The sequence below is a fragment of the Apus apus genome, chromosome 2, assembly GCF_020740795.1.
Source record: "Apus apus isolate bApuApu2 chromosome 2, bApuApu2.pri.cur, whole genome shotgun sequence".
In the NCBI taxonomy this organism is placed as follows: Eukaryota; Metazoa; Chordata; class Aves; order Apodiformes; family Apodidae; genus Apus; species Apus apus.
Window position 1 is genome coordinate 84744209 of NC_067283.1, and position 17239 is coordinate 84761447.

A 17239-nucleotide genomic window follows, 5' to 3' on the forward strand; every position below is an offset into this window, starting at 1 on the left:
TGTTTCCACTGTGCTACTAATTGCTACATTTTTCCAAGTAGTTTAGTGCCCAGTAGGCTGAGGCCCTTTGACAAACTGGCTTGTTGTTAGTGTAGTTATTTGCTTGGATAGTTGGGATGGTGGAAGGGCTTCCTGAGCCTTGAAGGTACCAGATGTATTGATCTTCCTTTTCTTAGTCTCTATTGCTGTTCTTAGGCAGAAGCTGAGGTAAGCTCTCTGTGAAATTACCACAGTGGTTCAGCAGCCTGACTCTGCTTTAGGAGTTGGTAATCATGTTAAAGCCACATTAATTTTAATAATGGGGGAAGGAAGAATGTATTTTGAAAACCTTTGTAGGTAAGAGTTTGACACTCTGAGGATTACCAAGTTAATGCTAATTTATGGCTGATTTGGTTTAATATCCCTGTATGTCTCAAACTACCATTTCACCTCTACAGCAAGCTGCATTTATTTAATTATTTATTTTCCAGAGTTCTTAGCAGTTCTTGGTCTGTGACCTCCATTCTAAAAACAAGCCGAATAGGCTTTGTAGAAGTAGGAACTGGCACCTTAGAGCACAAGGCCCTGGTTACATGAAAATGTATTGGGGTCATGTTTATGGAATATTTTCTGGTTAGGGTTAGAGTTCAGGGAACTATTGAAAGAAAACATGTCTAGAATCCCATCTGTTTCTAAGCTCTGAGCAGAGCTGTAGACCAGGATTAGATAAGATTCACTTACATTTTCCTGCTGGAGTTGTTCTGCCTTGACAGTGGTGATGACTGAGTCCCAGTCTCTTCTCCAACAAAATGTTTTGTGTGTATAATGCAGAATTGTATCAAGTAAGAAACCAATTGCCAGTATTCTGGTGGTTAGAGAAGGTAGGACTACGCAGTTAAATGTCCTCAGGCAGGAGAGGGAGGAAACTTGTAGATCTTGGTGGTGTTAGATCCCTGATATACTCTCACTAGTGTCACAGGTGAGTTTTTGTGAGCATCTAAGCTGTCACTTTCTTCATGGATCTTGCAAGTTAATCCAAAAAGTCAATTATTTACCAGGCTCTGCCTGCAGTAACTCTCAGGCAGTAATGTGGGTAGTCAGGGAGATTGCATTGCTCCCTGGTATTTTCTTCCAACAAAGTACATTCAACCAGCATGACCAACCTGCATTCGTTATCACAATTACAGAACACCTCTATTCTGTCATGTTAGACTTTGTACCATGGTGCTTGAGCACCCTGCCATGGTTGTAAGGACATCAGTATGTCAAGGCCTGGTGGTAACAATCAAACAAGGTACCAAGCTTTTTGCAAAAAAAAAAAAACCACTCAATATCTTTCTAAGAATTAAAGTCAACATGGACCAGTAAATGGTACATTGAGAAGTGAAGATAAGAGAGAACCAGAAGTTTTACATTAACTTCTAGCTCAGTTACTGATGGGCTGTATGATTTCAGGCAACTTGTTTCTGCTCTCCCTTTCCTTCTCTCCTGGTCCCTGGAGACTAGCAAGACTAGTTCTAGAGACATTAGCCATTTTCTTAAGCATTCGTGCAGTGCCTAAATATGGGGCACACAGTTGCATCTGGGGTGTCTAGGTCCTGTATGCAAACACAGAAAAAATATTCTTCTAGTAGTCTGTTTCCTGATTCAAGTTCTAGCTTGAAGATTGTCTGTAGCTTCAATCGTGTTTTCTAAGCCATGTAACCTTTTTCATTAGAGAGGAAACTGTATCACCAGCTTCTGTGATTGCACAAAGTCCTGAATGTAATAATCTCCAGTAATTAGATCTAAAGACAGAACACGTGGGATCTGCAATTCATGAAAATTTCAATATGTTACAAATCATAATTTGTCCAGTTTTAAAACTATGACATTATTAACTGCATATGAATAAATTTAAAGGCCTCACTGAGCCTGTAATGTAAAAAGAGCAACAAAATAATCCATTGCTTACCTGGTACTGTATCAGAGGCACTTGCTAAGGGACACGGACTTCTACAGGAATGCAGGGAAGGGTAATGATGCCAAATCAAAAGAATTCGAACACCAGAATTAGCAGAATTTTCTTACAGATTGATGTCTTTAAATCAGTTAACTCTACCATCCCAGAAGGTGAAAGTTCTACATGTCTAGGGTAGCCTGTGCATTTCTATGGGTACTGTCTCATGTCGAGCTGCTGCAATGTAAGGAGGGATGAGGCCACAGTACAACCAGTACAAGGTTGCTCTTCTCTACCAATCCACCTCTTTTTCTGAAGCTTTAAGAACTCAATTGCTTCATCAAGTTTGGTTGAACTTAGCCAGCAGGTTCAAAAAAGAAGAAGGGCTGCAGGATAAGAAGCGTACATATTATGTGTGAAGCGTCATTGTAAAATCTGTAATTCTTACCAAATGGAAATTAACAATAAAAGAAAAGGAGGGCAATGAATAGGAGAAGCTTGAAGATGTGTTCTGGAAAGCTTATCACTGAAGGGTTCATATCTAGGAGTTTATGCTCAGTAGGTTTTGGAGAATATCTCCTAAGAGACATAATGGTTTTCTGAGTCAAGGAACAGCTATATTACAGGATCAGATGTCTGGTGGTTACACTCTAATTCTATAAACCATGAAAAGAATGCAGAGTTTTGCACACATACTATGAAGTCCTTAACTTTCAAATTCTTTCCTTGGCAAACCTAGTTTCAAAATATATTCATCAGCTTTTCCAACAAAAATGAAAACAAAAATGAAAACAAAACAGAAAAGAAAAAGGTTCAGTTGTGATATGAAGGATTTTACAGGCTTGATGATGCAAAAACTGTAGAAGACACTTAGAAAAAATTTAAAGGGCTTGTCTTTGTGAGAGAGGACTTTGTAATTACCAACAATACAATAAATACATTTGAATAATAACAATATCTTGTCTGGAGTGCATTAGAAAGGGTGTGGTTAGTAGGTCAAGGGAGGTTCTCCTCCCTGTCTATTCTGCCTTGGTGAGGCTGCATCTGGAATATTGTGCCCAGTTCTGGGCCCCTCAGTTCAAGAAGGACAGGGAACTGCTTGAAATGTACTGCAATCACAAATATATCTATAGAACCTTAAATATTATCAATAAAACAATACTACAATTATAAATAATAAAGGGAAAAGTTAATACTGATCTGTGTTTCACATTCCATCTGAACAGAGCTAAACACAAGTTCATTAAATATTTCACTCACTTTTGCAACACAATGACAATGTAAAACCTAAAAATGTTAGTAGTGCATCGTTTGGTTTTCCAAAAGGGAAGAACAAAATACAGTGTTAAGACTACATTCATAAGGAAGATGACGTATTTAAATGTTTAGTGTTATTTTGTGCATGTCCGTGCAAAAACATTTTGTTACCTCTTTTCAAGTAAAAAGGCAAAAATATCAAAAACCTTGTGAGCCATGATTAACATCCAGTTTCTCCTGGCTACTGAAACTGTGAAAATAGGTGCATAAAAGTCCATTTATAATCACTCTCATATCCTATAATTACAAGCACAAAATGCTGCACTTTGAATAGATAATTATTTTCTCTTTATAATGAAGCCATACACAAAGGTCCTGAATTGAATCCTCCTCACTCTCCGAGGGTTTCACTTTGCAGTTTTTAATATTATCTAACTATTGTGGTTAAGATGGTAACGACACTCTTTAGAAGTTTTTATTGGCAAAACCTCCATTACAGAGACAACAGGCATGTAAGAACAGAAAAGTGATGCAAAGTGCTGAAATTGTAGACATCTTGTATACAAAAAGGCAGCATGTATTTCCCTCTGTCTTTCATGGACCTAGACAGGAACTGTTACTGAGGTGGAATATATGCATTACAATCTCCTCAGGGCTTACAGGGCAGAGAAATTGGTCTCATCAGAGAAAGAGATCTATTCTGAGCTGTTTTAAGGAAATCCAGTTTTCTTTCTCACATTTTGGAACAAGCCTCATTATTAATACACTTAATTAGGATACTTAAAATTAAAAAATATAAAGTATTTAATTTTCCTTACATTTACATTTTGCTTAATAATGAGAGAAATTACAAGCTAAAGGGGGAGTTCCTAGAACATAAACCAGTAGCAGCAAAAATCTCCTTTATTAAGTGTTTCATAAACTTATGGCTTCTAAAGTTTAAATCTCCCACTGGTCTACAGAGATTATTTTGGTTTATTACAAGTAGTCAGCAAAGTTTAGTATAAAAAAAAAATCATTGTTTATTTCCTAGCATGCAAATTGTTATTTACAGAAGTGTAGAGAGAGTCTTTACACTGAAAAGCCTGAACTCTAAATGACAGAAGGGTTTTAAAGTTTTGTTTTCACACCCATAAAGCAGAAAAAATTAATGATATATCATTATCTGGGATAAACTGAATAATTTAAAAACAACTAATGAAGACAAGATTGTAGCTACAGCTTGCATAATACTTTTTCAATAACTACTTATTGGGCGACTAAAGAAGACATCAGACTAGTGAAAAAAAGAAAGATCTGAAGCAGCATGCATTCAGTATCCTTTGAAAAGTGGCATAAAGAAAATAGAAGAAAAAATGAAAAGATAAAAGCTAACCTAGTTTAAAAATAGTTATGGAAGTTAACTTTTTTTTTTTTTAAGAATTTTTAGACTGTTCATTTATAATCGAGCCTTTCAAATACACATGGTTTGTTAGAGTAATATGTACCTTAGCTTCATCTCTTTCTGCCTTCAGACTGACTGCTATTTGAAGGTCTTATTTGATACAGCTGGCCTAATACTATTGCACAAATTGCTACCTTTTGAAAGCTATGATGTGAACCTGCCTGAACAACTGCCATTTTAGGACCACAATAAAAAATACCTTTCATATAGCAACTCTCTTCCTTTCAGCAGGAATAATGAAACAAAACAAAATAAAAAGGCACAACTATTCATTTTCCCAGAGGAGTCACTTTTCGGGGACATTTTCTCCCCTTTCAATTTCTGGAGTTTCAGAGCTGCTGAGCTGGGCACATGCAGTGCACACCTCCTGATGCCAGGAGGTGCCCCTGATCGTTCTCTGTTCTCACCGAGAGCTCAGCAGACACCCTGACACCAAAACCAACCTGGCCATTGTGTGAGATCTTCTAAACAGCCCCCCAGATCTACAATAACACTGGAGGTCCTCTTCTGCCCCCCACCTGCCCTGCCCAGCTCCTCAGACTCTCATGGAGCTTTCTCTTTTTTTCTCCTTGTCTTCTCAATGAAGACAGGGGACTGTAGGGGATACATATTTGATTAAAATAGGAAAGATGGGGCACGCTCCTTGCATGAGATTATATGAAGGTATGTGTGTTAGGTGATTCCCTGGTGTGTGGAGGCTGCATGCTTAGGCTGGGGTATGTGCATATCCTCACTTTATCCTTATACTAGGCTAAAAGGTTGTCTTCAGTACTCTTAGATGTGCAGATGAAGTTTCTGCATAAAAATGAAGTTTTGGCTTTATATTGTTACTAACCAGGCAGATAATCAATTTTAACTTGGTAAAAGATACAGCCTACATTTGGGTCTCCATCATTTACATCAAGGCTACTCACAAAATCTATTTTTCAAAATTTCATTGAGTAGATGTTTAATCTATATTTGTTGACTAGTAGTCAACTATCTTCAGCGTGGATGTTTATTCTCACTGTCTTGATCTTGGTCTAATGGTCATCACACCAGTTTAACTTAAGTCAGTCATTGTCAGCACCATTTTTATTTCAGCTTCCGAGTTCCTTTTTTACACTCTAAAGCTTCCTAGTAAAATTAAGCTAAAACCAGTGTAGACAGTTTTGTGCACCACAGCTCTGACTTAGCTAACACAAAGTTCTCATCACGCAGACAAGGGGAAGTGTCTTGAACGGAGATGCAGAACTGGATTCTCACCCAGAGACACAGTTTTCCTTGCTATTGTTGCCTCGGGGGAAAGCAGAGCGGGGAAACCTAGATGAGTGCTTCTATACCATACCTATTCTGTGAATAAACAGAATTACTTCAGTTTCCAGGGCTTTTTATGTTACACCAGACATTTCCTACATACCTGCTGTTTGACCACTTTGGACTATAATATATTGCAAGTTGATACTATCACAGTCATGAAACAGTGAGGTGTCAGTTCTGTAAGGGTCCTAATGTCAGGTACCATTCGTCACTTAATCTGTCTATAAATCTGAATAAACAGAAGCTGAAGGCCAACAAGAAATCTCTTAGAAAAAGAAACAATGGTGTTTGCCAGTTTTGTGCCAAGAAGGCTAAGATGAGCTGCTGCAGTTTGTTGCTATGAAAGTGCTCTGAGGCTTTGCTGTTCTTGTTACACAGCAGTTACCTTGAACCTTTGGTCCTAGCTGATCTGTGCCATGTAATTACATCTGGAAGAGGCAGAGCTCCTACAGAGTCCTGGATGCTGAAGATCTCAGATTTTGCACCAAAGTTTCACCTGGGAACATGTGAAAATGTCAGACCTATAAACTGGCTTCTCTCTCTTATCGCCTAAGTACCACTGCCTTCCCGAGTCTCCTCTTTCCTTCTGCCTTCCTGTAGCCACAACTAGCTGCTGCTTGACAGCAAAGCTTATATGCTTGCAGATACAAAGTAAGGATGGCCCTACAGGTGGTTGTTGTAGAATTAGTGATATGGTTGTTGTAGAATTCATGATGTGGTTGCTCACCCCATGTCAGAGTTTAGGATGTATAAGGCATAAAACTACTGTTTTTAGAAAAATCAAAGATATAATTATTTATTCAGTGATCATGAGATGATAGTTTGAAGACAAATACTTCTTTATAATTATTAGTTAGGTAATGAGAAAGGTCTAGTTTGACTCTGGAAGATTTAGTGTAGAAACCCTATAGTAACCCCATGGAATTCCATTTTACTAGTGTAACCTGTGGAACCATTTTATTTCTTAGTATCCTTCAAAACATTAGCCTTGCATTTTAAAGTTTCAGAAGATTGAACTATTTAGCTAGTGAGCATCTGACGGAGAGGTAAGAGATGGTGTTAATAGAAACAATTTTGTAAACTAGACAGGACTCACAGATGTTTATAGTGGGAATCCAGCAGCCAAGGGAGTGTAGCACCTGCATTCTGGAGAAGAGTTTAAATGTCTGGGTTTTCACAAGTGCAGACACTTACAAAGGTACTTACAGTGAAACGTTGGTATCCAGTAGATTTTCACTGCTCTTCTGAGCACGCATATTGCAGTGCTACCTTTCAGTATTTTTTTAAAATTTTTACTTTTTTCATAAAAGAAAATTTCACCTAGCCTAAAAACTTCAGTTATAGGGCCAAGTACTTCGGGAAATTCAGCCCTAGCCAGGAGTAGGGCACAGTAGGCTGGCAAAGAGCTACTGCAGCAAGAGTTAGTACAGCTGGGACTGTCCTGGAACATCTGTAAAACAAAACTCATGGAAGATTATGCCGGTATGTCATCTAATGCGGCTTAAACATAAACAAATACATAACCTTGGGGGTTCCAAGCCCTTGCTCAGCTCCAAAACAAATGCAATACACTTAAAGATCACTCTAGCTTTTCTTTTGCATTTCTGTCCCAACAGTCTGACCATGTGGGGTTTCAGCCATCATCTTTGTCACAGATCGCTCTGCCCATTTTCTTTATCAGGAAGCATAAAGGAGAAAAATGCAATTACACTGAAGTACAGAAGTGTCCATCAGCCATTCAAAACTATAAGCAAACATTTATACTAGCAAATCGTATTGGTTGCTAGAAGAGGCTGCCAGGAGAGAGCTAAACCGGAATCATCAGATGCTGCTGCAGTGTGGACAGACGGGCGCGGCCAGCGCTGCCCCGATTAACCATTTCCCCCCGCACACCCCCCCCCTGCCGCCCGGGGCCGCCTCAGCGCGGAGCTGCAGCCGGGCCCCGCAGGTGCGCGGGGCTGTGCCCGCCGGCCACCCTCGCTCCGCTCCGGCGGGGACCGCCGCGGCGCCAGGGCGGGATGCGCGCCCATCCCCGCCGCATCCAGCCGCAGCCTTCGCGCGGGTGCGCAGCTCACGCCCCGAAACGACACCCTGACGCCCTCCAAAAAAAACAACAACAAAGTTTCCACCGTGGGTGTGCGGGGCTGGCCCCAAACGAGCCCACCATGCTCCCTCTCGCCCCCCCTTCCCCGGCGGCCCCGCAGGGCGAGCGGGTTTGCCCCCACCCCCGCCGTCGGGGAGGGGCGCTGCGCGGCCGCACCGAGCGCTGCCGCCCCTCGGCGGGGAGTGACTCCCCTCCCCGCGCCCGGCCCGACGGCTGCGGGAGGCAGCGCCCCGTCCTACCCCGTCGCCGCCGCCCCCGGGAACGGGGGCGCACGGCCGCCATGTGAGAGAAACGGGGGCCGCGGCGGAGCCCGTCCCCGCGGCGAAGGGGCCGGATCGGTGGGGCCGGACCGGCTGGCCGCTGCGCTGCAGGCTTTGCGGGTCGGCGGAGGTGGCGGCGAGCGGGCAGCAACAAGCCGACGCCGGCCGCCCGCCCGCGGCCCCGCCATGGGAGCCGGGCGGGGGGCGAGGCTCGCCGCCCCTCACCGGCGGCGGGGCTGAGCCCGGCGCCAGGGCAGGTAGGGAGCGCTGGGCCGGGCACGGCGGAGGCTGCCGGGCTGGGGAGCTGGTGCCGCTTTCTCTCCTTCCCACCCACCCCACCGGCGCTGCCCGGGCCGCCGGAAACTTTGGGCAGGGGGCGGCCGGGCTCCCCTGCGGCGGCCGGGCGGAGCGCGCTGCCCTGCGGGGCCGCCGCCGGTGAGGGCCGGGGGAGGCGGGCGGGCCGAGGGGGGAGGCTTTTAAATGGCTTTGAGGAGCGGTACCGCGGAGGTGGGGCCGTGCCGGGAGGCTGGAGCGCCTGGGCTTGTCGCGGCCGGAGTCGTGTACGTATTGTGGCTTGGGTTTTTTTTTCCGATTTCGCGTGCAATGTTTTGAGGACGGGAGCCGGGAGTGTTGCCGAACTCCTGGAGCATGCGGGTTAAATGAGCCTCTGCTGCGGAAACTTAGCGACTCTGCCTTTAAAGCACGGGGAGAAAGAGGTGATGTGTGCTTGCTTAGGTAGTTCGCAAGACAGGTAGTTTGGCTCTGCTTGCTGAAATGTGCTTGTTGTTAGCAGAAATGTGCTCACTGGTAGGTATTAGCAAACGAACCAAAATATCGAAACGACGGCACTCTTCAGACTGAAGAAGAGGTTAATGAAATCACTGTGCATGCAGTCAGCGGATAGGACTCAATTGGCTGATTGCTGTTCTTGGGTCTGCTGTGTTTAGGGCAGCTCCGTGTAATTCGGCATGCGTCCGTCCCCTTCACGTGTTGTCATTTGACAGGAGAAATAACCAAGTGTTCTGTTTTCTTCGTGCACCTGCCTTCGTAAATCCCAGCTCCCCCGAGTTCTGTGTGGTGCTCTCGGGGAGCCAGAGGTGCCCGGTCCGTGTCCAGAGCCCTGCTATTTATAAGACCTGGCAGAGCGGGGGAGGAGGAGGGATGCAGCACCAGGCTGTTGTTTGCCTTTTGCATGAACTGCCCAGACAGGTTGCATATTGTTTGAGATGTTGGATCGGTGGGGGAGGGGGGGGGGGGGGGAAGAAGTGCAGAAGCTGAAGTGTTCCTAATCCTTCTCTTCCTAGGGACTGTGGATCTGTGAAACGCTTCCCTCCGATGTGAGCGCAGTGTCCCCTGTGGGATGCAGTAGGTGATGCCCAGTTCTACTGCAATGGCAATTGGAGCTCTCTCTAGTTCTCTTCTCGTAACCTGCTGCCTCATGGTTGCCCTCTGTAGCTCTACCATACCTGTACAAAAACTGGCCAAGGCTCAAGACAAACAGGAGATAAAAGCAAGCCAGGAAAAGAGGGATCACACATCTACAAGGGATAGCCAGACAAGCCCAGGGAAAATGAGTGAGATCGGCAGGAGCGGGAGGGAGGAGGGCAGCAGGGACTGGAAGAGCAAAGGTAACAGGAACTACTCAAACAAGGAGTCTTGGACTAAGCAAAAGCAGGCTTGGAACAGCCAGGGGACGAGCAGTAAATCTGGGAGCATCCAAGTCCAAGAGCAAAGGGATGCCGCTCCCGAGGAACCTCAGGTGGCTGAAGATCTGGATCTTCCAGAAGCTGTTCCGAGCGTCACTCCCGAGCCTCCAGAGGAGTACGCCTACCCGGATTACCGTGGGAAAGGCTGCGTGGACGAGAGCGGCTTCGTCTATGCCATCGGGGAGAAGTTTGCGCCGGGCCCCTCTGCCTGCCCCTGCCTCTGCACCGAGGAGGGCCCGCTCTGCATCCAGCCCGAGTGCCCCAGGCTCCACCCTCGCTGCGTCCATGTGGACACCACGCAGTGCTGCCCGCAGTGCAAGGAGAGGAAGAACTACTGTGAGTTTCGAGGGAAAACCTACCAGACCCTAGAGGAGTTCATGGTAAGGGCTGAAGCCAAAAGTAATTTTGTGAGACCTCCTGTCATCTAAAGGGGTGTTATATTCCTCAAGTGCTTTCTCATAGGGCGTTCTGGGTCTCCCCCTCCCCTTTTCATTTCTGCGTTAATACTTTAATTGTAAAATATTCCCCTTAAACATGACCTTTCTTGCTCTATGATACTATAACATTTTCAAATGAGGGGACTGATCTTCACTAATTCCTTTGGTATTTACAGTAAAAAATGTTATTTGAAGGGATGCTACTTGGGTGGTGATACGGACTTTATGAGAATTTCCAGACTTATATTTACTTCCTTAGTTAACTGTTAACTGTGAAACTTACACCTTGCAGGGATCCAGCAGGGTTTTGTGGGCTGACTTCTATTTCTAGTAACCAGTCTGTGATGATACCTTTTTCTGTTTAAACTGTGCTGCCACGGTTGCATAATGTTTGCTTTCTGAGAATGACTGTGGGCCTTTCTGTTAATAATAGCATGGTTTGCAGTCTGAATTACAGTGATACCTAAACAATGGACTTGAAAAGCTTTAGGTTTAGGGAAATCATTTTAGAGGAGAGCATTTTTAGTACCACTGTGCAAGGTCATTATCATTGAAAATGCAACTTACTACAGTGCACTGAACAGTTTTGGAGTTAACACCAATTCCCTGGTTGCTTACCTTGCCTTTTTCTCTGTAGATTTTATTGTGGCTGAGATCTGTGAGTAGGCTCTAAGAATTTGCTTGCAAATGACTCTTAGGTATAGAACTGATTCAAAACCCATTTCTGAACACACTTGAGATTTTTGAGTTGAATGTCTTGAGGGAGTACAAGTCCAGTTCAGGATGCTGACAGCTGGTGCTCCTCTCAAGATGAAGAAAAAAAAAATGTATTTGTGAAGGCTGTAAATCAGTTGCCACATTGGTTGTCTATGGTATTTGTGTCTTCTTGGAAATATAACTTAGTGCATAATGTATTTTCACATTCTTCAACTTAATGAAAAATAGACAAATAAAGTAAGAAGCAGAGTTACTCTCTCTGGAGTAAATCAGAGTGTTTCCTCTTGCTCTCTTTCAGGCAGTAATGTGTAAATCACTAGTGATTTTCATAGTGTGGCAGGAAGCATCATATCATTCTCCCTGTTTCCATGTCACCCTCAAGATCTTCCTTTTTCAGAGAAGTTCATTCTGAGGGCTGGCCAAAACAGATGCTTCTGCACAGAGTCTCTGTAGGTCTCTGTATCGAAGTTTAAAAGGCTTGTTCCCCCACGCTCTTTTGATGAGTTGCATTTCTGTGTTTTTATATATTGGTGGTGTATTGATGACTGTAAAGCAAGCCTGAAGTACCTTAGTGTGGTAAGAAGAGGATGAAAGCATAGGGCCCCTGGTTACATTGGAACGTGGCTGACAGTCTTGGTAAAAAGAGAATTCGGAATGGTGACATTTACAGAAATGTTTTGAAAAGACTTTGACTTTCAGCTTTCTTTTTAACCCCATTGAGCCGTTAGCCCTTGTGCTGAAACTTTCCTCTTGTGAAACATCAGTTCCTTTCCTGCTTTGTGTTAGACAGCTTTGGAAACATGAGTGAGAAGGGAAGCCTGCTCCAGGTGGGCAAGGAAAGTTACCAAGTTAGGCAGTGGAACTGCAACGTGTTTATTCATTTTCATTAGAGTTTCAATGTTGGTTCCAATATTGTGAGCAGAAAGGTGTAAATGCAGCTGTTTGCCCGTGCCACTGCAGTCAGTGGAGATGTCCATCAAGGAGTGGTACAGATAGTCAGATTGCTGCTACTCAGTGAAAGCAATTGCAAATGCAAGTCATTGCACATGATTTCAAAGGTCATTTTTCAAGTTTAAAGTTGATGGTCTTAGAGAGGTTACTAATATGCTATCTCTTGCTTAGGGTTAGGGAAGGAGTTATAAATGGATAGTGATATGTTTTTTCTCTGTGTCTGCACCTACTATTTGTGGCAAAGACTACCAGTGGAAGAAAAAGGTGACCTCATATCTAACTTTTAAGTGACATTATCTGTACAAACGTTTATACATAGATGTGTAAATATGCATGCAAGTTTGGCAGTTTGCTTATATGAAATTAATAAATGGCTTGGTATGACAAAAAATTGCCCTGACCAGAGCCAGTGCTAACTCAGAAGCTGAGTGTGTCAGGGAATGGGAGGTTTGATGCATTTCTTCTTCGATTCACAGTCCTTCCTGCGGGCTTCACCTATGTTTATATATGCATGTGTTCTTCTGTTTTCAAAAGACATGGATGTCTACACAAAAATGAACACAGGATGAGGTCTCATAAAGCTGTTTCTGTTTCCAGCAACACCACTCTACTGTCCTGAGGGTATCATGAGGCAGGATGGCAGAGGGATCACAGCATCCATTCAAGTGTAACTGGGAGCAGAAGTCTTAGTTGGTGAAATGCAACGAGGATAAAATCCTGCACTGGAACTGGAAGTTGCTGAGCTCCACTAGGTGTTTTTCAGTCTTACAGCAAGATTTGAAAATACAGGCTGACTTATAAAGTAATACAGTAAATATACAGTAAAGTAATACAACAATGTGAAGCCTTACAAGGACCGTGCATTCTCTTCAGGAGTGTAATATGATTTAGTAAAGACCTACATTTTTTGAAAGTTACTGCTTTGCATGTTTTGTTTGGATTTCTATCCTACCAAAATTTATGTTTATTTTTGAATAGCTTGGAAATCTGAAAGTCAACAAACCCAAATGTTTTTTTAAACATCTGTGGTATTTTGAAGACATAGATAAGTAAAAACAAAACAGATATGTGTATTCTTCTCAATCTGACCCCATTCATGTTCTCCTGAGCTGTGCAAGTGGCAAGGAAATATTAATAAAGATTCCAGCACAATATCAGATCAGTTTGGGATTAAGATTTGTATTTTAACTTAAGTGTTGTCAAGGCTGAAGGAACCAAATGTAGATTATATGGTTTTTTAGTACAGATTTTTTGTTGGTCTGTTTTTGGTTTGGTTTTGGGTTGTTTCATGTTTAATTAAAGTTTGGCATGTGGAAAGGAGGAAGGCTTGAGTTATTTTGGACTGGAACTTCAATGCATGCAAATGTTTTGTCCCTTCTTAATTACGACAATTTACATTAAGTTGCTGGATACACCTCCTGTGTTTACTACGCTACAGTTTTCTTCATGCCCCAATAGTGGGAAATCTACCTGTTTACACAGTGGTGTGGTTTTTAGGTCTGCAAATCCATTTATACATCTGCTCATAAACTTCCCTTTAAACAATTCTAAACAAGGTGGGGATTTTTGCCATCTGTACTCTTATTATCTACAGGTTTTATGGCTGCCTGATGAATACTTAAGACTTCTGTTCCTCTTGTTGTCTTCCCACAGTTTTTGCATAGGCAGAACTATGGCTGCTGTAGACTTACTGGCTTCATCCGCAGACCACAGAGGCATGGTATCTTTAGTCTTCAGAGAGAGGTAGATAGGTTGTATTATTTCCAGTCCATCCTGGTTATGTCAGATGCATGAAGCATGACTGCTGCTGGGCAGGTCTTTTCCCACATGAACATGTGGGATGCTCATTGCATTTGCTGCCACAAGGAACTGCACTGCCCGGAATGCACTTGCGTTATAGAAGAGAGGAAATGAAGGACCAAATGTGTCTTTTTCATTCTGAATTTTTAGCTGTTGTTACATATATGCACTGTGTTATTGTGTCTCTAGTGATAATAATGTCTCCAAGTATTAAGCTGCTCTTAAGATGTAGAAAGAAATGGGGTTTTTCTGCAGTTCTTGCTGCATCCTGATGACAGATAAAAAGCAATACGGTACTGTTTAGTCCAAAGATAACAGCTAAAGGTTGACACTAATATCATTTCAGCAGCCACTGTGGTGACAGAGGTTCATGTAAGTGCCTGAAAAGAACTTTGTAGAAATAAGCACATGGAGACCTTCCTTAACTCTGCCACCATTACTCATGTTGGTGGGTTGTATCGACAGTAATACTTCTTAGAGGTGTAGTATAGTTATTCCCCTGAAATCCCATGTTCTTTAGTTACACAGGAAGGGTATTTGTGACTGCAGTATCACATTAACAGTATACTGTGTTTATGAAAGATGTCGTCTTCAAGTGTATGTACTGTATAGAATGGAAATGCATTATTCTGAAACATCATTATTAGATAAAGACTAGATCAGTTTTGTTGCTCATTCAATAGTATTTTCAATGCTTTATTAAATGGCTACTTGTTCTAGAGATTTTAGGCTTCTGTCAAATCTGAAATTCTAGTAAACAACCTACTTAATTAGAATGTATTTAAATTTTAGAGATGAGAGATTTTAAGAATACCATCTGTGTGCTGTCTTGTTCCTGATTATCATCAGATACTCTAGTTTTTCATCACTTCTAATACTGAATGGCACAGCTACTAAGTGGAGTCCTGGGAGGGGGAATACATGTTGTTGTAGTTACTGGTCTTGTTGAACTGTGATCACTGGCAAATTTGCATCTTTTTCAAGTGTGGTGGGTTGACCTAGCGGGATGACAGGTACCCCCAAAGCCACTCCATCACTCCCCTCCTAAGCTGGACAGGGGAGAGAAAATGTAATGAAAGGCTCATGAATTAAGGAGAGCGAGAGATCACGCAGCAATTTCTGTCATGGGCAAAACAGACTTGATTCAGGGAAGGTTTAATTTATTACCGATAAATCAAAGTTGGATAATGAGATGTAAAACCAAATCTTAAAACCACCTTTCCCTCACCCCTGCTTTTTTCCCCAGCTTAACTTCACCCCCAATTTCTCTACCTCCTCCCCACCAGCAGTACAAGGGATGGGGAATACCGTTTGTGGTCAGTTCATCACACAGTGTTTCTGCTGCTCCTTCCTCCTCAGGGGGAGGACTCCTTACACCCTTCTCTTGCTCCAGCATGGGGTTCTTCCCATGGGAGACAGTCCTTTATGAACATCTCCAACATTAATCCTTCCCACTGGCTGCAGTTCTTCACAAACTGTTCCAGCATGTGTCCTTTCCATGGGGCACAGTCCTTTAGGAACAGATTCCTCCAGCGTGGGTCCCTTGCAGGGTCACAAATCCTGCCAGCAAAGCTGCTCCAGTGTGGGCCCTCTCTACACAGGGTTATAGGTCCTGCCAGGAACCTGCTCAAGCATGGGCTTCCCATGGTGTCGCAGCCTTCTTTGGGCATCCATCTGCTCTGTTGTGGGGTTCTCCACAGGCTGCAGGTGGATATCTGCTCCTCCATGAATGGGCTGCAGTGGTACAGCCTGCCTCACCGTGGTCTTCAACAGGGGCTGCAGGGGAATCTCTGCTCTGGCACCTGGAGCATTTCCTGCCACTTCTTCTGCACTGGTCTTGGTGTCTGCAGAGTTATTCCTCTAACGTATTCTCACTCCTCTCTCCAGCTGCAGGTTGTGTGCAGTTTTTTTCCCCCTCATTAGCTATGTTATTCCAGAGGTGCTACCACCATCGCTAATGGACATTACCTTAGCCAACAGTGGGTCTGTCTTTGAGCCAGGTGGCATTGGCTCTGTCGGACATAGGGAAAGCTTCTAACATTTTCTCACAGAAACCACCCCTGTAGCCCCTTGCTACCAAAACCTTGCCATGCAAACCCAGTACATCAAGAGATGGCAAAAAATGTTGAAACCAATTGAAAGCTAAAGGTTTGCCTTGTTGAGTGTGATCCTTGGAATGGTGTTCTAGTAGCATTCATCAAGTAAGACTAATTAAAAAAGATAATCAGTTATCCATAAAAAGCAAGTTTTCATAACCTAGTAAGTATTGTTTCTGGATATAACTCTAGAGTTGCAAGTGGACTTGGCACTTAATAAACAATTAAAGAACAAAGTTCTTGTCCCAAATCTTGTAATAAAAATCTGCAGTACTTGGCCATCAGCCTCCTTGTAGCATTTTATAAATGTATGGTGTGGTGTTATCCTGTATAGAGTGTAAAGCAAGAAGAAAACTAGAAGTGAGTAGCCGGCAAAGGAAGCCTGAAAGAAGTAATAGCAATAAAAGCAGAAAGCAACACAGAAAGAGACCCTATTAAGGCTTTCTAAGCAGCAGGGATGGGGAGAGAAGATATGTGAGTGCATAAGCAAATAACAGCCCTGGCAGGTGGGAAAAAGAGGTAGCAAAGCATGGGTGAGCATTTAGTTGGAGATGGTGCTGGGCAAGCATTAGCATGTTTGAACTTAGAGGTGAGAAGGATGTGAAAGAGAAAAGCAAGCAGAGAATGGATTTGAGGAAAAATGTGATGAGCTGCCTAAGAAATGGGGAGAAGAAATCAGATGATGTGCAAGTTAGATGTCTGGATGATTCTTCTCAAAGAATAATTTGTTTTAGATTTGAGTTTATTCTGCTTTCATTGGAGAAGTGCAGCACATGGTTGTTTCACATGAACTGCAATCTGGAATGAAAAAGGGTCAATAAAAATTGATCCTTAACTAGACCTAGAGTCTGCACAGATAGCTTTGAAGGATTGCTGATCATAGAATCATAGAATCCTAGAATGGTCTGGGTTGGAAGGGACCTTGAAAATCATTTAGTTCCAACCCCCTTGCATGGACACAGACACCTCCTACTAGACCAGGTTGCTCAAATCCCTGTCCAACCTGGCCTTGAACACTTTGAAAGAAAGGGCATCCACAGTCTCCCTGGGCAACCTGTTCCAGTGTCTCACCACTCTTACAGTAAAGAATTTCTTCTAACGTCTAACCTAAATCTACCCTGTTCCAGCTTAAAACCATTATTCCTTGTCCTATCACTACACACCCTGGTAAAAAGCCCCTCCCCAGCTTTCCTGTAGGCCCCCTTCAGGTACTTGAAGGTGGCTGTAAGGTCTCTCTGGAGCTTCTCTTC

General features: G+C 43.2%; 1 protein-coding gene across 1 annotated transcript in view; it reads left to right on the plus strand.

Annotated features, from left to right (window-relative positions):
- The first annotated feature begins 8964 nt into the window (after nt 1-8964).
- The window catches only part of VWC2 (von Willebrand factor C domain containing 2), a 58540-nt gene continuing 50265 nt past the window's right edge, over nt 8965-17239 (plus strand). Inside the window, exons 1-2 of the mRNA XM_051610013.1 lie at nt 8965-8998; nt 9587-10368. Coding sequence (XP_051465973.1) covers nt 9655-10368 — 714 coding nt within the window. The 5' untranslated portion in view covers nt 8965-8998; nt 9587-9654. The remainder of the gene's footprint in view (nt 8999-9586; nt 10369-17239) is intronic.